Source organism: Cebidichthys violaceus, unplaced genomic scaffold (assembly GCF_023349555.1).
Source record: "Cebidichthys violaceus isolate CVI_PGR_0920_01 unplaced genomic scaffold, fCebVio1.0.p SCAF_9, whole genome shotgun sequence".
In the NCBI taxonomy this organism is placed as follows: Eukaryota; Metazoa; Chordata; class Actinopteri; order Perciformes; family Stichaeidae; genus Cebidichthys; species Cebidichthys violaceus.
In genome coordinates, this window is record NW_027176975.1 from 12138989 (window position 1) to 12154645 (window position 15657).

A 15657-nucleotide genomic window follows, 5' to 3' on the forward strand; every position below is an offset into this window, starting at 1 on the left:
TAGTGGTGCTCTGCCATCCCTAACACACAAATAAAGCCTACCTGTAAAAAGCTGTTTAATTACCATGATATAATAAATATCTTCATTTTGATGCAGGATCATGAGGCCACGGCGATACACTGTCATGAGTGTAATTGTGTGTTGAATATGAGCAGGCATTCCATTATATCCACCGCTGATTGGAGGACAGTACTGGCTTGTATCATGTTTCGGTATAATCCTAAAATTGATTTGATGTGCCCTTGGTTATATTGGACTTTAATTGACTGAAGAAGAGTGTTGTTTGTCCCTGAGCCCTCCTCCCTTCCTTGCTATCTTTATTAACCTCCCATATTGGGGGGGGGGGTTTGGGACGCATTTAACTTGTAACAATTCACCTTGCTAAAATAACCTAAGGGGAAAAACAACATACTTTCTAAGGGAACCGATGGATCTAATATCTGGTGTGGACAGACACTGCAATTTGACTGCCTAATATGTTTGAAAGCTGCATAAATACGCTGAAAGGCTCTCCCTTTTTCTCACTATATTGTCAGTAAATGTCATATATAAACGATTGTTGCATATAACACCATATATTAGTGTAAATTAAATGAATTCATGTCTGACCTCGTCGGCATACAGCGAACAAAAGCCGAGAGGCTACCATTTATACTTTAACTCAATAAACAAGCTTAACATTCACAAATTATACCTCAAACCCATTGTCCCCTCAGTCTCAAAGTTCCTTCATTCGACTTAAATAGTCCAATGATAAATAAATCCCCAGTTAAGGCCAAAAATAATATTATTAACAGATGGAAGCGTGGCGAGACGCCGCTGTTCAGTAGTCCGTAGAACCACAGTCCATGTAGATGGTGTGTTTTTTTCATGCAGTAGTCCAGTGAAGTTTCCCGATTTATAATCCACAAAGTTCGATTCTGATCCTTTGCTATACATTCACCTGGAAATCCTGCTCTTTGAGCCCACTGTAGTGCACATCCACCGAGAGATTATAAAACTGAAATGTCTATGACACAATCTGAACTAATACACGTCTTTCAGGAACTGCTCTCAAGACCCAGAGGCCACTCAGTGATTAGACTCACAATTTACCATGTGCCTGGACAAACTCAAGATAGGACTTTTGGTCAGCTCCAGCCAATATGAGAAGCAATAACCTGAAGAAGTGTCTTCCTTCACCTGTTTCTAAAATACCACAATAAATGATTGATAACTTTGAATCCTGCACGCCAGATCTCCCCCTTGTGGCTCTGCCGGTTCCACCTCTTCTCTGGTATTGAGTTCCTGACCTGTCGACGTTGGTAATCCTGTGCAGTCCAATGCAGCTCCAACCTGCAATGCACCAACGTGCTGAAGATTTATTCTAGCAACTATTGGGAGCTAGAGACTCTAAAAAAAAAGATGGGGATAGGACAGTTCAAGCCAAACCTCAATGAAGAAGACGACAAGGTTCCGAAGATATTAGAGAAGGCTGAACCCTCCCTTTTGCCCATCAGAGCAGTCAGCAGAAACAATACCATTTCCAGATGTTAATGAGTTTGATTATTCTAGGACAAAGAAATTTAAGTCACATAAAAAATAATACATAGAAATATTAATAAAACAGATCAGTGAGCTGTAGACTTAAAGATCTAATATTTGAATTAGAACTAATATAAAGGTGCTTCACAATCTTCCCTGGTGCTTCTCAAATTCTCAGCTGTTGAATGGTGCATAACCCGACTCATATCAATCAATGATTTGAGTCCTTGATTCTACCTGGTCACATGTAATCCTTTTTATTTAGTGCTACAAAAACCCACATCTTGTGTTTGGCGAGAGAAAAGCCACCATAACACGTACTACAGAGTTAATCCTTTTAAAACATCACTTCCCCTCTAACAGCTCTCCTGTGACTGAGACCAACAAATTGACGGACAAATGTGTTTCAAACTTCAGGTCACGGTACATGTCTGCATAAAAATAAAACAGCTTTGCTCCTAAAAACTAAATAGAATTGGTATACTGTATGTGTCCACAATGCTAATTTCAAAACTACAGGAATTGTCTTCTCAACAATCATTGATTTATCAAAATCGCTTCTACTTTGCTATTTTTTCTGATTGCTGTTAAGCTATCTTCAATGAAACTCAATGCCTCCTGGAAATGTTTCATAGTAAAAGTCTACCAGAAAACCCATAGTGGCATTATGCTCTTCGAGGTTTTTCGTATTTAAAATTGGATGTGATATCTTTTATTGATAATTGTTCATACCATTCATTGTCTCTGGCTGGGTTTGGTTCTAGAATACATTTAAATTTAAGCAAATATGAGAGAGAAAACCATTGCAGGTCTGCACAAAGAAAATATGGTCATGCCTATTAAAAAGTCCTTTACCTAAACATTGTAGCAGCCTTCAAGGTGTAGGGTTAACACTATAAGCTGCCCCTGAGCTCTGATCTCACTGGTGAAATGAATATATGCATGGATCTCCGTGGATCATGCAAAGAAACAATTGACGTTGAGAAAATACATGAAATATCATCATTGAATTGTCTAATGATATGGGCAAGCCCTAAGCCTTTTTGTAGGCCTCTCCTCGATTTTTGCAACCCATAGTTAAGAGAGTGATTTTCGTCTAAATATAAGGTGTATTTTAATAGTTTTTATAGTGTAGAAAGCTGACACTTGTGCAATTTGTTCTAATTTGTAAATATCAGTATATATGTTACTGGTTAAGACTAAATTAAGATGGAACACAGCACAAATTGAAATTCTTTATCTCTCCGACTATAAATTAATCCAATTTTGATAAGATATTTTTTTTTAATGTTGTAGTTGAAAGCTGTGGTTGGTCGATTTCAGTCAATGGACCCTCCTTAGAAGCGTCTGAGTCCTGACTATCTAGCAAACCCCTCGTGATTTTGATTGACAGAAGCGTTAGCCAGTAGGGAGTAAAACAGTGGCGCGTCACCTGAACCGTGCGCACAACCTCGCCGGAATTCACACCCATCCCCCTCACGGTCCTTTGTTATTGGGCCCTTGTTTCTCCGCGGGGACATTTCAGAGACGCACCGGAAATACGTAGAAATATTGTTGACGGAAATAAGCGGAGATATACAGCAGAACAACGAAAAGGTAAGGAGCTTTGGATGATTTTGAAGGATATTACGCATTGTGTTTCTGGTGTTTGTTTGCTCACAGCCTTGTGAGGGTTTACCGGAGAGACGATCTGATAGTAGTTCTGGAATCTGTGTCGAATGCTCGTGCTGTTTGATATTTCGGTTGCCTATGCTAACCGTTAGCTTTGTTATGCTAACTCGGAGAAGAGCGAGTTATGGCGAGAAATACGTGATTTTGTGATAAATCTTTTATTTGCGTACACTATTTGTGTAGAATGGTGTTTGGAGTGTGTAAGAATATCTTGGATTGTTTGTTTTAAGCAGATTTTGAATTTTTTTTTGATTTTTTTTTTTTTTTTTTCATATTCATAATTACATGCAAATGGTCATTTTTGGACGGTAAATGCTACAGCGGACCCGGAATCGGGGGCGTCGGGCTTAACTCTTGAAGGACACATTGAACATTGCTTTACATGGAGGAGCTGAAACTGTAGTTGTTTGTTTTAAGGCCAAAGCTGGTGCAGGAGCCAACCATACGAGGTTGAGTCAGAGCCAGAATGAAGTAGCTAAGCTATTGTTTTTAAATCTCTTCCATATTCATGGCACCGCTGGATTGCAAATGTAGCTGTAGCTGTAGGCATGCATTGCCACTACAGTTTTAGTACTGTAAAATCTCGATGTCAGATCTCAAGCTAAAACTTAAAGGCATATGCAGAGTTTCCAAACAGAGGGTTCTTAACAGAAATACGAACCTCAATTTAATACTTGGCTATACAAGTGTGAGTGATGCCCATTCAGCTTGACTTGTCAGAACCCTGAAAATATTCAAAATGTATTATGAATTATAATTATTTGATGTGTTATAACACATGCAGGTCATCCTGTCAAACCTGCAGTAACTGATGTTTTTGGCTACTTGGAGGCAGAAGAAACAAGTTTTAAACTTCAAAATGACATATCGTCATCTCTTAAGTTGATAATGGCAAACATGTTGGCAAAAGTTGCTCATTTAAACATTCAGTAGTTACATCCGTGTTTATGTCCATCTGTTTATGGCCTCTACCAAGTCCTGAGGGAAATATCTGACTCTTTATTTGCTCGACTATGTTCAACAGCTAGTCTCCAACTGTGTCTGTCTGCTGTTTGGTGCTGAGCAGGCAGAGCACTGTAGGTTTTTAGAGCTTTTCTTCTGAAAACAGCTGTTGCAGAAAATGAGGATGACTCAAAACAGTAAAGTTGTGGCCCAAACAGCTAAACAGTTTGCTAAAACTAAATGAAAAGCAGAGGGGAGCTGCAAATTCAGGTGACAATTCTCTGTTGGCGCATCACTACAACCTCTACAACCTTGATCATAGCCAATTTAAAGGAAAGACGGTCTATGTGCCAGGCTATCGCAGGAATCACAAATTACATTGACAAAAAGTAGCAGTTAAATCAGGGATGATATTTTTTAGAGATTTGAGACAAGTGAAATGTGGAACCTGCCAACAGGGCCACAATTCAACATCAACAAGAAGTCCATGATTCTGGGATTTTGGTGAATTAATTAGTACAAAAAATTGAATTAATAGTACAAGAAGGTGCATCAATTAGTACAAAAAAGATCATGATTAAGGTGAAGCATTGCATAATCATTCACTTAAGTAATGTAGCTGCTGTAGCATAATCTTCTCTACCAGGTTGTTCTAGATCCAAAGACTTTGTATTACTGAAATTCTTTGCTACTGCATTTGAATAAAGCTGCAAACATGAAACATACTAGTAGTTACTGCCAGAATGTCATCAGATATCTCAAATGACTAAAGCTAAAAACATTCACACATACTGTTGGATTATGACCAAGGGCAATAAAAACTGAATTCCATTGCGAGAGTTTCATTACCTCGCTTAGTCCAGCGTAGGCAAAGCAATAACAGTTTAATTTGATACAGTTGGTTTCATACAAACAAACGATGTGATAACAGTTTATACCGTGGACCTAAATATTGGATGTCTTATCAAAGCTCCATGAAAATCATGTATTATTGAGCATAAAGTGCTTGACTTGAGATGGATGAAAGATAGGAGAACAGCCTCAGACACTGCAGAGCTGATTCGTGTTACCCCACTTACACTTGCAAATGGACAGATTGCCTCAAGGGCGAGATGAAGTGAGTCGGCTCTGTGGATTTCTATTGGAAATCATTCTCCCACTTGTTTCCTCAAGGTTTCTGCCCATCAACAACAGAAGGCTTGTGGCCATTCAGAACTCAGTCTCAAAGCCTTTTCTGGCTGTTTGGACACACTCAACCACAAAGCGCGTAAAAGGGCACAAGAAGGCACAAAACTGCCACAGGATTGCAACCATTTTTGTAGTATGACAAAAATAGTTTTTCATCTGCAACTACAGCGATTATTGACAGGACAAAATAGAAAGGTAGTGGAAATGGCCACCAAGTGGTTCGGATGTACAGTATGGACAGAAACCTGAAATATTCAATGAAAATCACACAGAGACGTTTGATTCCTAAGTGGAATGCCATCTATTTGGATACGAGTAGTGCTTTATAGGAAGGCTTACTCTGTGTCATTTCTTGAGATTGTCATTTGTTGTGGTCTTCTGCAATTACTGTCGAAAGGAAACTTCAACAAAATACATCAATACTTGAAAAATACCCAAAAAGTGCAGTGCATGAACATGACGTAGGGAGACGAATAGGTGTATACTACCATGGATAAAACAAAGTTCAATATAAACCAGCAAATGACTTGTTAAAAACATGTATAGACTATAGACACCCCTGCACTTTACATCAGTGTCACCATAAATGATGCACAAAATGAATACAATGAGCACACAGACGTCACAAAAAATATAGGACATGCAATTGTTTACATCTAGAAAATCTTTCTGATTATACATCCAGTGAAGTACTTTCATTATATATCAGGCATGACTATTTCTAACAATTGTGGCTTTGATGGATAGAGCTTTAAAACTGTTTTTAGGATAGTAAACGCATTACTTTGAAAAAAAACTATTGATGAAATTAATAATTATGTCATTTATTTTCCTCTCATAACTTACTTCAAGTATCAGGGCTTTCATACAAGTTGAAATGAGAGGGCATAGACAAGACTGATGTCAGGTTAAAAAAGCAGTGTCTTCATATGGGAGAAAAGTGAGGAATCTGAAATGAATGTTTTTATCTTCCCAAATTGCATACATGTATCAGATGTTCATACTGCCTAGTGCAAGTAAATTATTTGGGCGCCAAAGTTAAGGGGTGTGAGGGGCAGATGAGCCCTCCAGAACTCCAGTGCAGGTTAATCAAAGTGTTGACAGACAGAGAACAATGGCTGGGTGTGTTATTCCCACTTACAAAATATTTTAAAATAATCACTGGAGACTGTGTTGTATTTCACATACAGCTGATGGCAGGGTCACACAAAGCAGAAACGGTGGCATCAATGCCTATTGAGCGTTTTAGTCGATGTTGAAGTCGGTACCTCTGGGTTTTCTGTGATTGATTTCTCTTTGTTTGATTGTTGAACTCTGCTGCAAAATTGCTGGTCAGGAATGAAACTCTGTCTGTTTGATTCTTATAATCTAATGTAGGGCATTTAGTCTTTTTATTTTATGTTTTTTTTGGAGGAACAGCTGGCTCTAATTACTCATTTTATTGACAACAGTTAATTGGTTCTAGTGGGGGAATTTCTTTTTCATGCCTTTACATTGCATGTTTGATCACGTGTACACCAAATGAGAAAGCCAACAAACTTGTTCTTTTTTCTCTTTCCCATAAACATAAACAATACATAATCCACCTAAACCGTGGCTATTATCAATGAGAGGATGTTTCTTCTACAACATTACCTTGTGTTAAAACACAACAATTTTGGTCATCCAGAGGTTTTAGCTTCATCATGACATGCATCTGACTTAAGGTGCCGAGTCTCTACTCAAACACAGGGACAGTGTTTACATTGCCAGGAAGCTTATTCTAAAGAGAACACTCAACGAGAGCTGCGCAAAGTTTGCACTGTGCAGACAAGCAAGGTAGGTCACTTGTCAAGAGAGGAGAAAGGATGAGGTGAACGAGGCTGAGTGTGTGCTGTGTCTGTCTTTTTATCTGCACAGTGAGTGCAAATAATGGCACTTGAAAGCCTCCCTGTCATCGCCTTAGAATTTAAACAAAGACTTTATGAGGTTACGTCAGGCAATGAGAGTTTAGAAGTCAGCAAGCATGGGTTGTTGTAATACAAGTTCAGTGTGGAGCAAAGGTATTTAGAATAATTAGCTAATGTCAGCAAAGACATTCTCAGTATTAATGTATCTATTTTCCACTATAAAGTATTTGTCAAAATGTTTCTTTAATTTTTTTATTTTGAGCAACTTATATTAATTTGACAGTACTCTAAAACATGTACTATGAATGTCATGCTGTAAAGATGTATGCCAGCAAAATGGTAGGAAAGCATTTTCATGGAAATATAATAATACAGTAGGGTTGTCCTTCATCCCTCCTTCAGAGATTTTCAAAATAACACTCCATGATGATGCCCTAGGCCTAGACAGTGTTCTATATGTGGTCTAAACTTAAAAGCACCTTTCTTTTTGGCTTACACATAGTATGGTTCAGTGCACTCTTTAAATACAGAGTCAATTAATCATAATGCAACTTGCTCTTTCTAGTACTTTCTACTGCCACGTCTCTCAAACTGAAAAGGCAGACACACACATGCCTCTTCTATACAGTATATGTGTGTAACGATATATGGTGAACTTACCCCGGGGGTCGAATCCAGATTCACTTTAGAGTAAAAAAATAACACAGCTCAGTACTCCGTATGAATGCCCTGCTTTTTGCTTGTTTTTTGTCCCAGAGCACTTAAGACCTGACAGATGATAAAAAGCAGCCCTGGGGGGACATCAGCTGAAGGGGGGGCATTTCTTTTACTAAAGGTGGAAAGTAACCACTTTGTTTTTGGAAAAAACACTCTCTGTCTCTTGCTCTACCAGCAGAACTTGTTTTTAAGTTGTGGTAGTTCTGAAAGTATTTTTTAGGTTTTTCTACTAAAACATTAATTGTTGGACTTCATTATATGTATTACTATAGTTAAAATGCCACGTTGGATTGTGGATTGTTGTCCTGGACTCTGATGTGGAATAGGGTTTCATGTTTTATTTTTGCAACAGCACTTTTTCATCAGCTACACTGATCAATATTTTCATATTAACAATATATAAAATTACTATATGCAACATAAAGGGTGTAGCACATGAAGATGAACCCAGTATGTTTTCAGTATGAAGCTCTGATAAACCCACTGTACGCTACCTACCCAGCACCAAACAGCCAATATATTGGAGCATTTATCAGCTTTCAGGAGTTGGTGGAGACTAAACCAGAGCACAAGATGGAGTAAATATTCAACTTAAATTTGTCAGAAACACATTTCCAAATGGATGTTTGCCAAAAGATGAGTTATTGCTAATTTAAAGCTGCACCACATCTTGGCATGACAGACACTGACTGACTTCTAGTAGCCTTCCCATGATATTGTGATTGGATAAGAGACATTTATAAACTAAACCAGGCTGATCAAGGCAGATGAAAAATTTTGAATTCTTTTCATTATTTCTGTTAGCGTGTCAATATTGTCACTCTGTCAGTGTTCAGAGCCACTCTGGTCTCTGTGGTTACAGAACAGCACAAAAGAACATGAAAACCTGAGACGTCTTCTGTTTTGATTGCATTGAATAGTTTAGCATTCTCTGTGGGTGAATAAAAGTTTAGTGGCTGGATAATAATCAAACGATGCTGTCTCTCTTTGCTCATCCAGAACTCCGGCTATGATTGGATGCTCTTTTGTGGTTGACCGGGAATACTTTGGCGAGATTGGTCTGCTGGATCCTGGCATGGAGGTCTACGGAGGCGAGAACATCGAGCTCGGCATGCGGGTAAGGACCACCGATTGTCACTGTTGCCGCTGTTTAAATGCATTAAAATTGGAATGAGATTTTGAAAAATAATTTGAAATGTAGACTTTTTTCAACTCAGTTAAAAGTCACATATGTTCAGCAGAAGATGAAATTGCTCAGAGAATTGCTGCAAGAAAAGTTGGTTTTTAATGTTTCCCAGCCAGGGGGGAACAGTTAAAGATACAAAACCCAGGGGCGTCAACAGAAACCATGATTAAACTTTGCAAAGTTTCTTAGATGGGAGTGGAGGAGAAAAAAAATCCCCTTAATGCTAATCTTCAACCAACCCAAAGGCTCTAAAGCCTGTATACGGAAAATGTAAATCTCTTTTGCTGCTGCTTTGAGTTGAATTTAACGCTTCATGTGAGCGAAGGGCTTGCTGAAGAATTGTTTAGGGTTTAAATTCAGAAAATGTTTCTCTCCAGCCAAGTGGAACCATTCTGAATCCAAAAGCACTCCTTTAGCTTATTGGAATGAGATATGCTTGAAAGATCTCACTCCTTCATTTAATGTCGTCCCCACATCCATTTCAAAATCTCGAGACGGCTTCAATGACACCTCTGAAGTGACGGGCACCTTTGAAACAGCACTTTAACGGAGGCTGGAGAATGGTTTACAGTTTGCTGCCGTGCTTTAAGCCAGAGATGTTAACGGTTGTTGTTGACCATATCAGAGCATCTCATTATTCCACATAGAGTGGCTTTTCCCCTACATCAATAGCATGTTGTTGTTTTTTGCCATCGCCATTATCGACACAGTCATCTAGCTTCTTGTGTCTTTCTCTGATTATTTTTTTTGCCATTATCATGGAGTGATAACTCAGCATTATGTATTATTTGCCAACTGCCAAAAGCCTCCCACAGATTACACAGTGTTTTCTCATTCAGCAGAGCTGCTTATATGTACCTAACAAACCATGCAACTGATTAGATGAAGTTTGTGGGGAAGATCAATTCAGCTACAGCAGCTAAATAAAGTTAGAACAACTCTAGTGAATTGTGCAATATGGTGTAACAGTGAACTTCTTTTGGCTCTCTCACACACAAGTGCCTCATTGATTGTTATCACAATGAATATTTGCTGGAGCTTTTTGATTCATGAAGTGAAGAAAATACTGTCTGTGAACACAATGCCATCGCCGATGCAATTACCTATCCTCCTGTTTGGCCTGTCTTTGTGAAAATTAAACACATGCTACAGAAAAAGGGGCTATTCAATACATGTACAAGCTTGAATAGGGCTGCAGTTAACAACCAGCTTCAACCATCCACATTGTACTAATGGAATGAAGATGGGCTTCTGGCAAGTGGACGGCAATTACTCCTCTAAGACTACTGCGGCTCAGGAAGCTCATTGTAGTGCCGGCTGAGGAGTTGCCATTTCAGATAGGCTTGATTGACATGAACATGTTCAACAATTAGCCAGGGCAGCTCACAATAGCTGAACCTGCCTGGGACAATCTGACTATAGGTGGTGATGAAACGCAGAGTTCACAGAGAAAGGTTATGGCGTATTTATAATTTACTGTGAGTTCCGGCTTCTGAAGTTGCTCAGGGTAAAAATACTTCCAGGATCTAAAGAACTGGCCTCTTTGTAAGCAGAACGGAGGCTAGGTGCTAGGGCTGATTATACAGTACATAGTACTGCATGTGTTGTTTCTGTGAGGAAGAGAATAAAATAAAACCAAGGGAAGGGAAAATAAATCATAGATCTCACTGAAGTTTTCTGTTTGTTCACATGTGAAATAATTTACAGGGTAGGTCCTGTAGATGAAAAGAAATGAACAGACACAGGATTAAACTACAGACAATGAAAATGTATATTTAAAAGAAGCTCTCAACAAAATCTAGTGAGTGATATATACATCATCTGCAGCCACATCACTAATACATTAATTCATGGAGGCTACATAATCATTGCAAAATGGACTAGAATCAACTGGATGTATTTTTGCTGTTATGGATTGACTACTGATGCTGCTTAACCTCATAACACATTTTTCCTGTCTATTAGCAACATGGGAATGTTATATTTTCACCTTTTTAAATAATCATAAATGTTTGAACACAAACTATTTGTTTCCCCAAAAGGCTCCGTTCGCAAATGGTCGGGGACTGAAATGATGAATTCTGCCAGAAGTGTCAATATGAGTTTATCTTGTAATGTGTCTCCCACCCCTCCTGCAATGCTGAGTCTTTGCTGATATAGCATCTCAGGAGATCCGGACATTGCCTTTCATTTCAAAGTTCCTGTGGGCACGAGTTTTATCCTGTAGTAAATCTGTGGACTGAAACCTTCCAACAAATATTAAAATTTTCTTAATATATTTTATATTATGTAGTTAACCGCTCATGTAGAGATAAGGGAATATCAATGTACCTCTTAATCCGCATTCAGACCGTCATAAAACTTAACCTCCTTCACAGAGGGAATAATGGAGTGTTTACTTTTCTCAGTATGATAATCTTGTTAATTCTACATTTATATTTTTTAAATCGACCAATTCTTATATGTTGGGTAAAAAAAAGTAAATTTCAAAACAATTATTTGCAGAAAAGGCTTGTCTACACAGAAGGTGTTTCAGCCACGTTTTTCACCATCCAAACTGCTTCATAAAATCTCTTTCTCAGAACAATCAGTCACCTCCAATTCCAAGAAACTGTGTGATCTCATGCCATCGCCTGCTTGTCTCAGTGACATTTATTAAACTCACCAGGAACTCTTTTCAAAAGTAATGAACCAAAAATTATTATTTTTTTTTTCCTTTCAAGTCTTGTCTCAATAACCACCTGGGCTGGGCTTCGAGGCATCTGGTCATTATCTTTCTGTTGTGAGAAGAATGTAGCTAATTAAAGTCAAGCGGTACCAAGACTAGACAGAAGTGGGACATAATTACACTTCACTTGGTCCCATCCGCATCCAAAGCAGAGTTATTACAGTGTGATGACAGTTTACAGTACATTTATGATTTTGCGTTCAGAGACATTTTTCATCAGTTCTATATATTAAATATTAAACAGAGATTGACCACTAGACATAATTAAAAAAATGATTTCAAGAGTACAGTGTCTATTGAGCAGGGGTTTTGAAAATGTGAGAGACGCCTCCCCAGGGGGGCAAGAAAGAGATACTGCGAAGCTGAAAGAGACGGGTGCATGACAGTGTTCTGAACTGTTCTGCTGCAACGCTGTTCTGAATAACAGGAAGCTGCAGCTCATGGACCCAGCTAAGGTACTTTAAAAACCCTTGGTATCCAATTCCCACAATTTGCGTCAAAAATAGTAGTCCTTCTCATAACTCAGTCGACAAACAATACGCATATTTTAGGTTCTGTGCAACTTCTGTTCCAGCTTCTATAGAAGCACAGCTTATATTTAATGTCTAGGCAGTTCGCTTCAGTTTATTCTTTAGTACAGAGTGCTGCATGGGATCTTTTCATTGGATTTTAGATTATGGCAAAAAGTAAGTTCTGTGGCAAACACAAGTTTATGATACTTACATGTTTTGTTCAGCAAGGTAATTCTTACAAATGAACACCACTTTTATTTTTGAAGCGTAAATGCATACACAACGAGGCTGTAAAGGCCGACTAGTGTTCGACGTGATGAAAATTTGTAGTTTCATACTTGTTAGCAATCGCCTGTTTTAAGACACTTAAAAGTCTAAAAATTCACAAGAAGGCTACTAACTGATGTAATTCATATCCTAGAACAAAACTTTGAAATCTCTTAAGCTTATGTTACCCCAGACCTTATTTCGAATCAAAAACCAATTCAAAAAACCCATCTACTTAAAGACGAGTGAACTGAAAGTGTAAAAATGCTGAATCGCATACGGAGCACTCTATTGTGTCGTAAAGAACATTTATTCACGGTCAATTCTTGTTGATTATTGTTTAACTATATCAACCTTTATCTAAAAGATGGATTATGTGTTGACAAAGATGCATCAGTTATCAACCACAGAATAAACCCAAGAGCCTATTTTACGGAATGCTGCATCTTTTGCCACCCACTCCTTTCATGTCACAGTCCATCTATTTTTTTCAGATGGTAATGTTGTTTCCTGGATAAAAAAAGATAAATGAGTAAACAAACTGTGAAGTGAAGCCAGTAAGGATGATTTCAGTTGGCACAATAACAGGTGCTGCTTCAAAGAAGTTGGTAGAAGCAGTCAGATGTTCTTTTAGTTTATTCTGAGAACATCTGCACCACTGGACACTTGTAACACAGTTGATTAACCTCACAAGCCACCTGGATTTGCAGATACAAATGGATTCAAAGGGAGTTGGTACACTCCAAATGTTTTACTTTGGTAAATCTGTGATGACATATAATACAATGTTCTGTAACAACCTCATGTTTATATACAATAATGCAGTTTGTTCAACATGTTACTGTTGTACTCATGAATCTGGAATACAAGCAGTACCCTTTTAAGCCCGAGCACCCCCCAATTGGACGCACGCGTACAGATGCGTACAGAGTTTAGCGTACAAAGTTAATAACAATGCACTTACGAATATAATGATATTATAGTTCTGGATAAACCACAGAATCTGGGCTACAACACTATGCCAGCCATTTTTACATGCTCCAAACACAACTCAATAACTAACTAAAGTTATTATCGTATATAAAAATTCATATAGCGCCACCTAGGCAACACACTCGCCACATTTATGCCTCTAGCTTTGTGCTAACTAGCTCTGTGCTAACTGAGCTAACACGTGAGCTCAAACCAACGGCAGCAACCTGAGGATTACGGGCATATGACTCATATTCCGCTACAAAAAACCATCACCGTGTTATGAGCAAAACAAGATCAGCAACACAATCCGCATTATCGATATGATCATAGACTGCACCTTACTTTTGTCATTTTCCACTGAAAAGAGAAATATTTCCGTTCAGTTTTGCCGTTCCATGCGTTCAATGGATGCCCTATGTCTGACTCGAGAGGTCTCGGCTCTTTCCGTCACTTCTCGGGATGTGGGGAGGGTTTTAAGTTTCAGCAAATTGGATTTTAGATTTTGACGATGCTGGCACTTTTTTGATTCTGATTGGCTAACAGTGCTGTCAATCAGCCTCACATGTTCTCTATTCAATTATATTCGAAGGCGGTCTCAATGACCAAAATCAGGCCAAGGGGGGCGGATATACAGCTCTAAGCAGAGAAGGAGATCTGAATCTGAAATTTTTTTGAATGAACACAGACACTCAGACAGGGCTTAGAAAGGATCATGGGCTTCAATTAAAGCCAAAACTGCTCTATTTAGATGCATTGAACACCATTAGTTATATATACAAGTGAAATATATAGTTTGGTACATTAAATTAAAATATTTTGCAAAATGTGTAAATGTGAACATTTTGGAGATGACGCCTGAAATCTCTGTACCAAAACTTCTCTAATCTTCTTGTGCTTCATTTTATCAAAGTCAAACTTTGCACAAAGACTGTTCATATATTGTGCTATGATCTGGGAGAGGTTTAAACATTGAAGCTACATCATTCCTAAGAAAAGGAAAAGGAACATTTTCAATTTGTGCTGTGTGCCATCTTCAATTACTCTTAACCAGTAAGATATATACTGATATTTACACACCTGAACAAATCTCACAAATGTTCCCTTTAGTATAACACCAAAAGCAGAAATATACTAATTTTAGTATGGCTATGCAATTTTTGAGCAGAGGCCTAAAAATAGGCCTAGGGTTCAAGAGGTTTTAAGTAATGGTATATTACAGTTAAACATGATATTTTGAGAATGTGAAAAGGATTGTTTGAATGAAACAGAGATACATTTTTACATTTGAGGTAAAATCTCTTACCCATAAGTACAGTCTGTATTTTTGGGATTGACTTTCATTTGATGTTGTGTTTTGTTCTAATGCATGGGTAAGAGTTAGGCAGGGGATAAGGAGGTGGGCAGTGAATGTGATAGACACAAGCTGAATTTACCTTTTATGTTGTCCCTGTGGTGGCTGTATGTGACGACTCCGAAGCTATGCCGTAGGCTACATTGTCGCTGAGATACAGCTGATGCTGGTAGCTCATTGATCAGAGTGAGTACAACTTGAAGCATGATGAAAAAAGGCCATTATCTTCTTATCAGTAACTAGAGCTTTTGCTACAAAAAAAAAAATTAACAAATTTAAAAAATGTATTACAAGCTAAAGTCAACTAAACTCTTTTCAGTGCGGTAACAAACATTTATGACACAATCTCTGACATGCGCCTCCTCCTAACAAATGTTCAGCCTGAAAACTGTTTTAAAAAGAATCACAAAAAAGCTCAGTAACACAAAACTAGCAAAGATGTTTGTGATGCTTGAATAGTCCCATATTCATTTTTATACGAAGCAGACTTTCCCACCATCGCTTGTATCACAAAGTTACGGAAAGATGCTTGGTTAAAATGAATAATTAAATAAGTAAATCTAAACTAATGTGCAAAGCTCCTGGTTAGCCCCAGTTGTACATTTGCAAATGTTTTATATCCAGCCATATTCTCCTGAAGGAGAATCTGTTTTTTTTTTTTTTTTTTACATGAATGAATGGCTGAGAGGTTTGTATTGATATGAGTA

The 15657-nt window shown here is 38.1% G+C and overlaps 1 protein-coding gene across 1 annotated transcript in view; it reads left to right on the plus strand.

Moving 5' to 3' along the window:
* galnt9 (polypeptide N-acetylgalactosaminyltransferase 9) overlaps window positions 1-15657 on the plus strand; it is an 89043-nt gene that overhangs the window by 40938 nt on the left and 32448 nt on the right. Inside the window, exon 6 of the mRNA XM_068703735.1 lies at window positions 8931-9048. Coding sequence (XP_068559836.1) covers window positions 8931-9048 — 118 coding nt within the window. The remainder of the gene's footprint in view (window positions 1-8930; window positions 9049-15657) is intronic.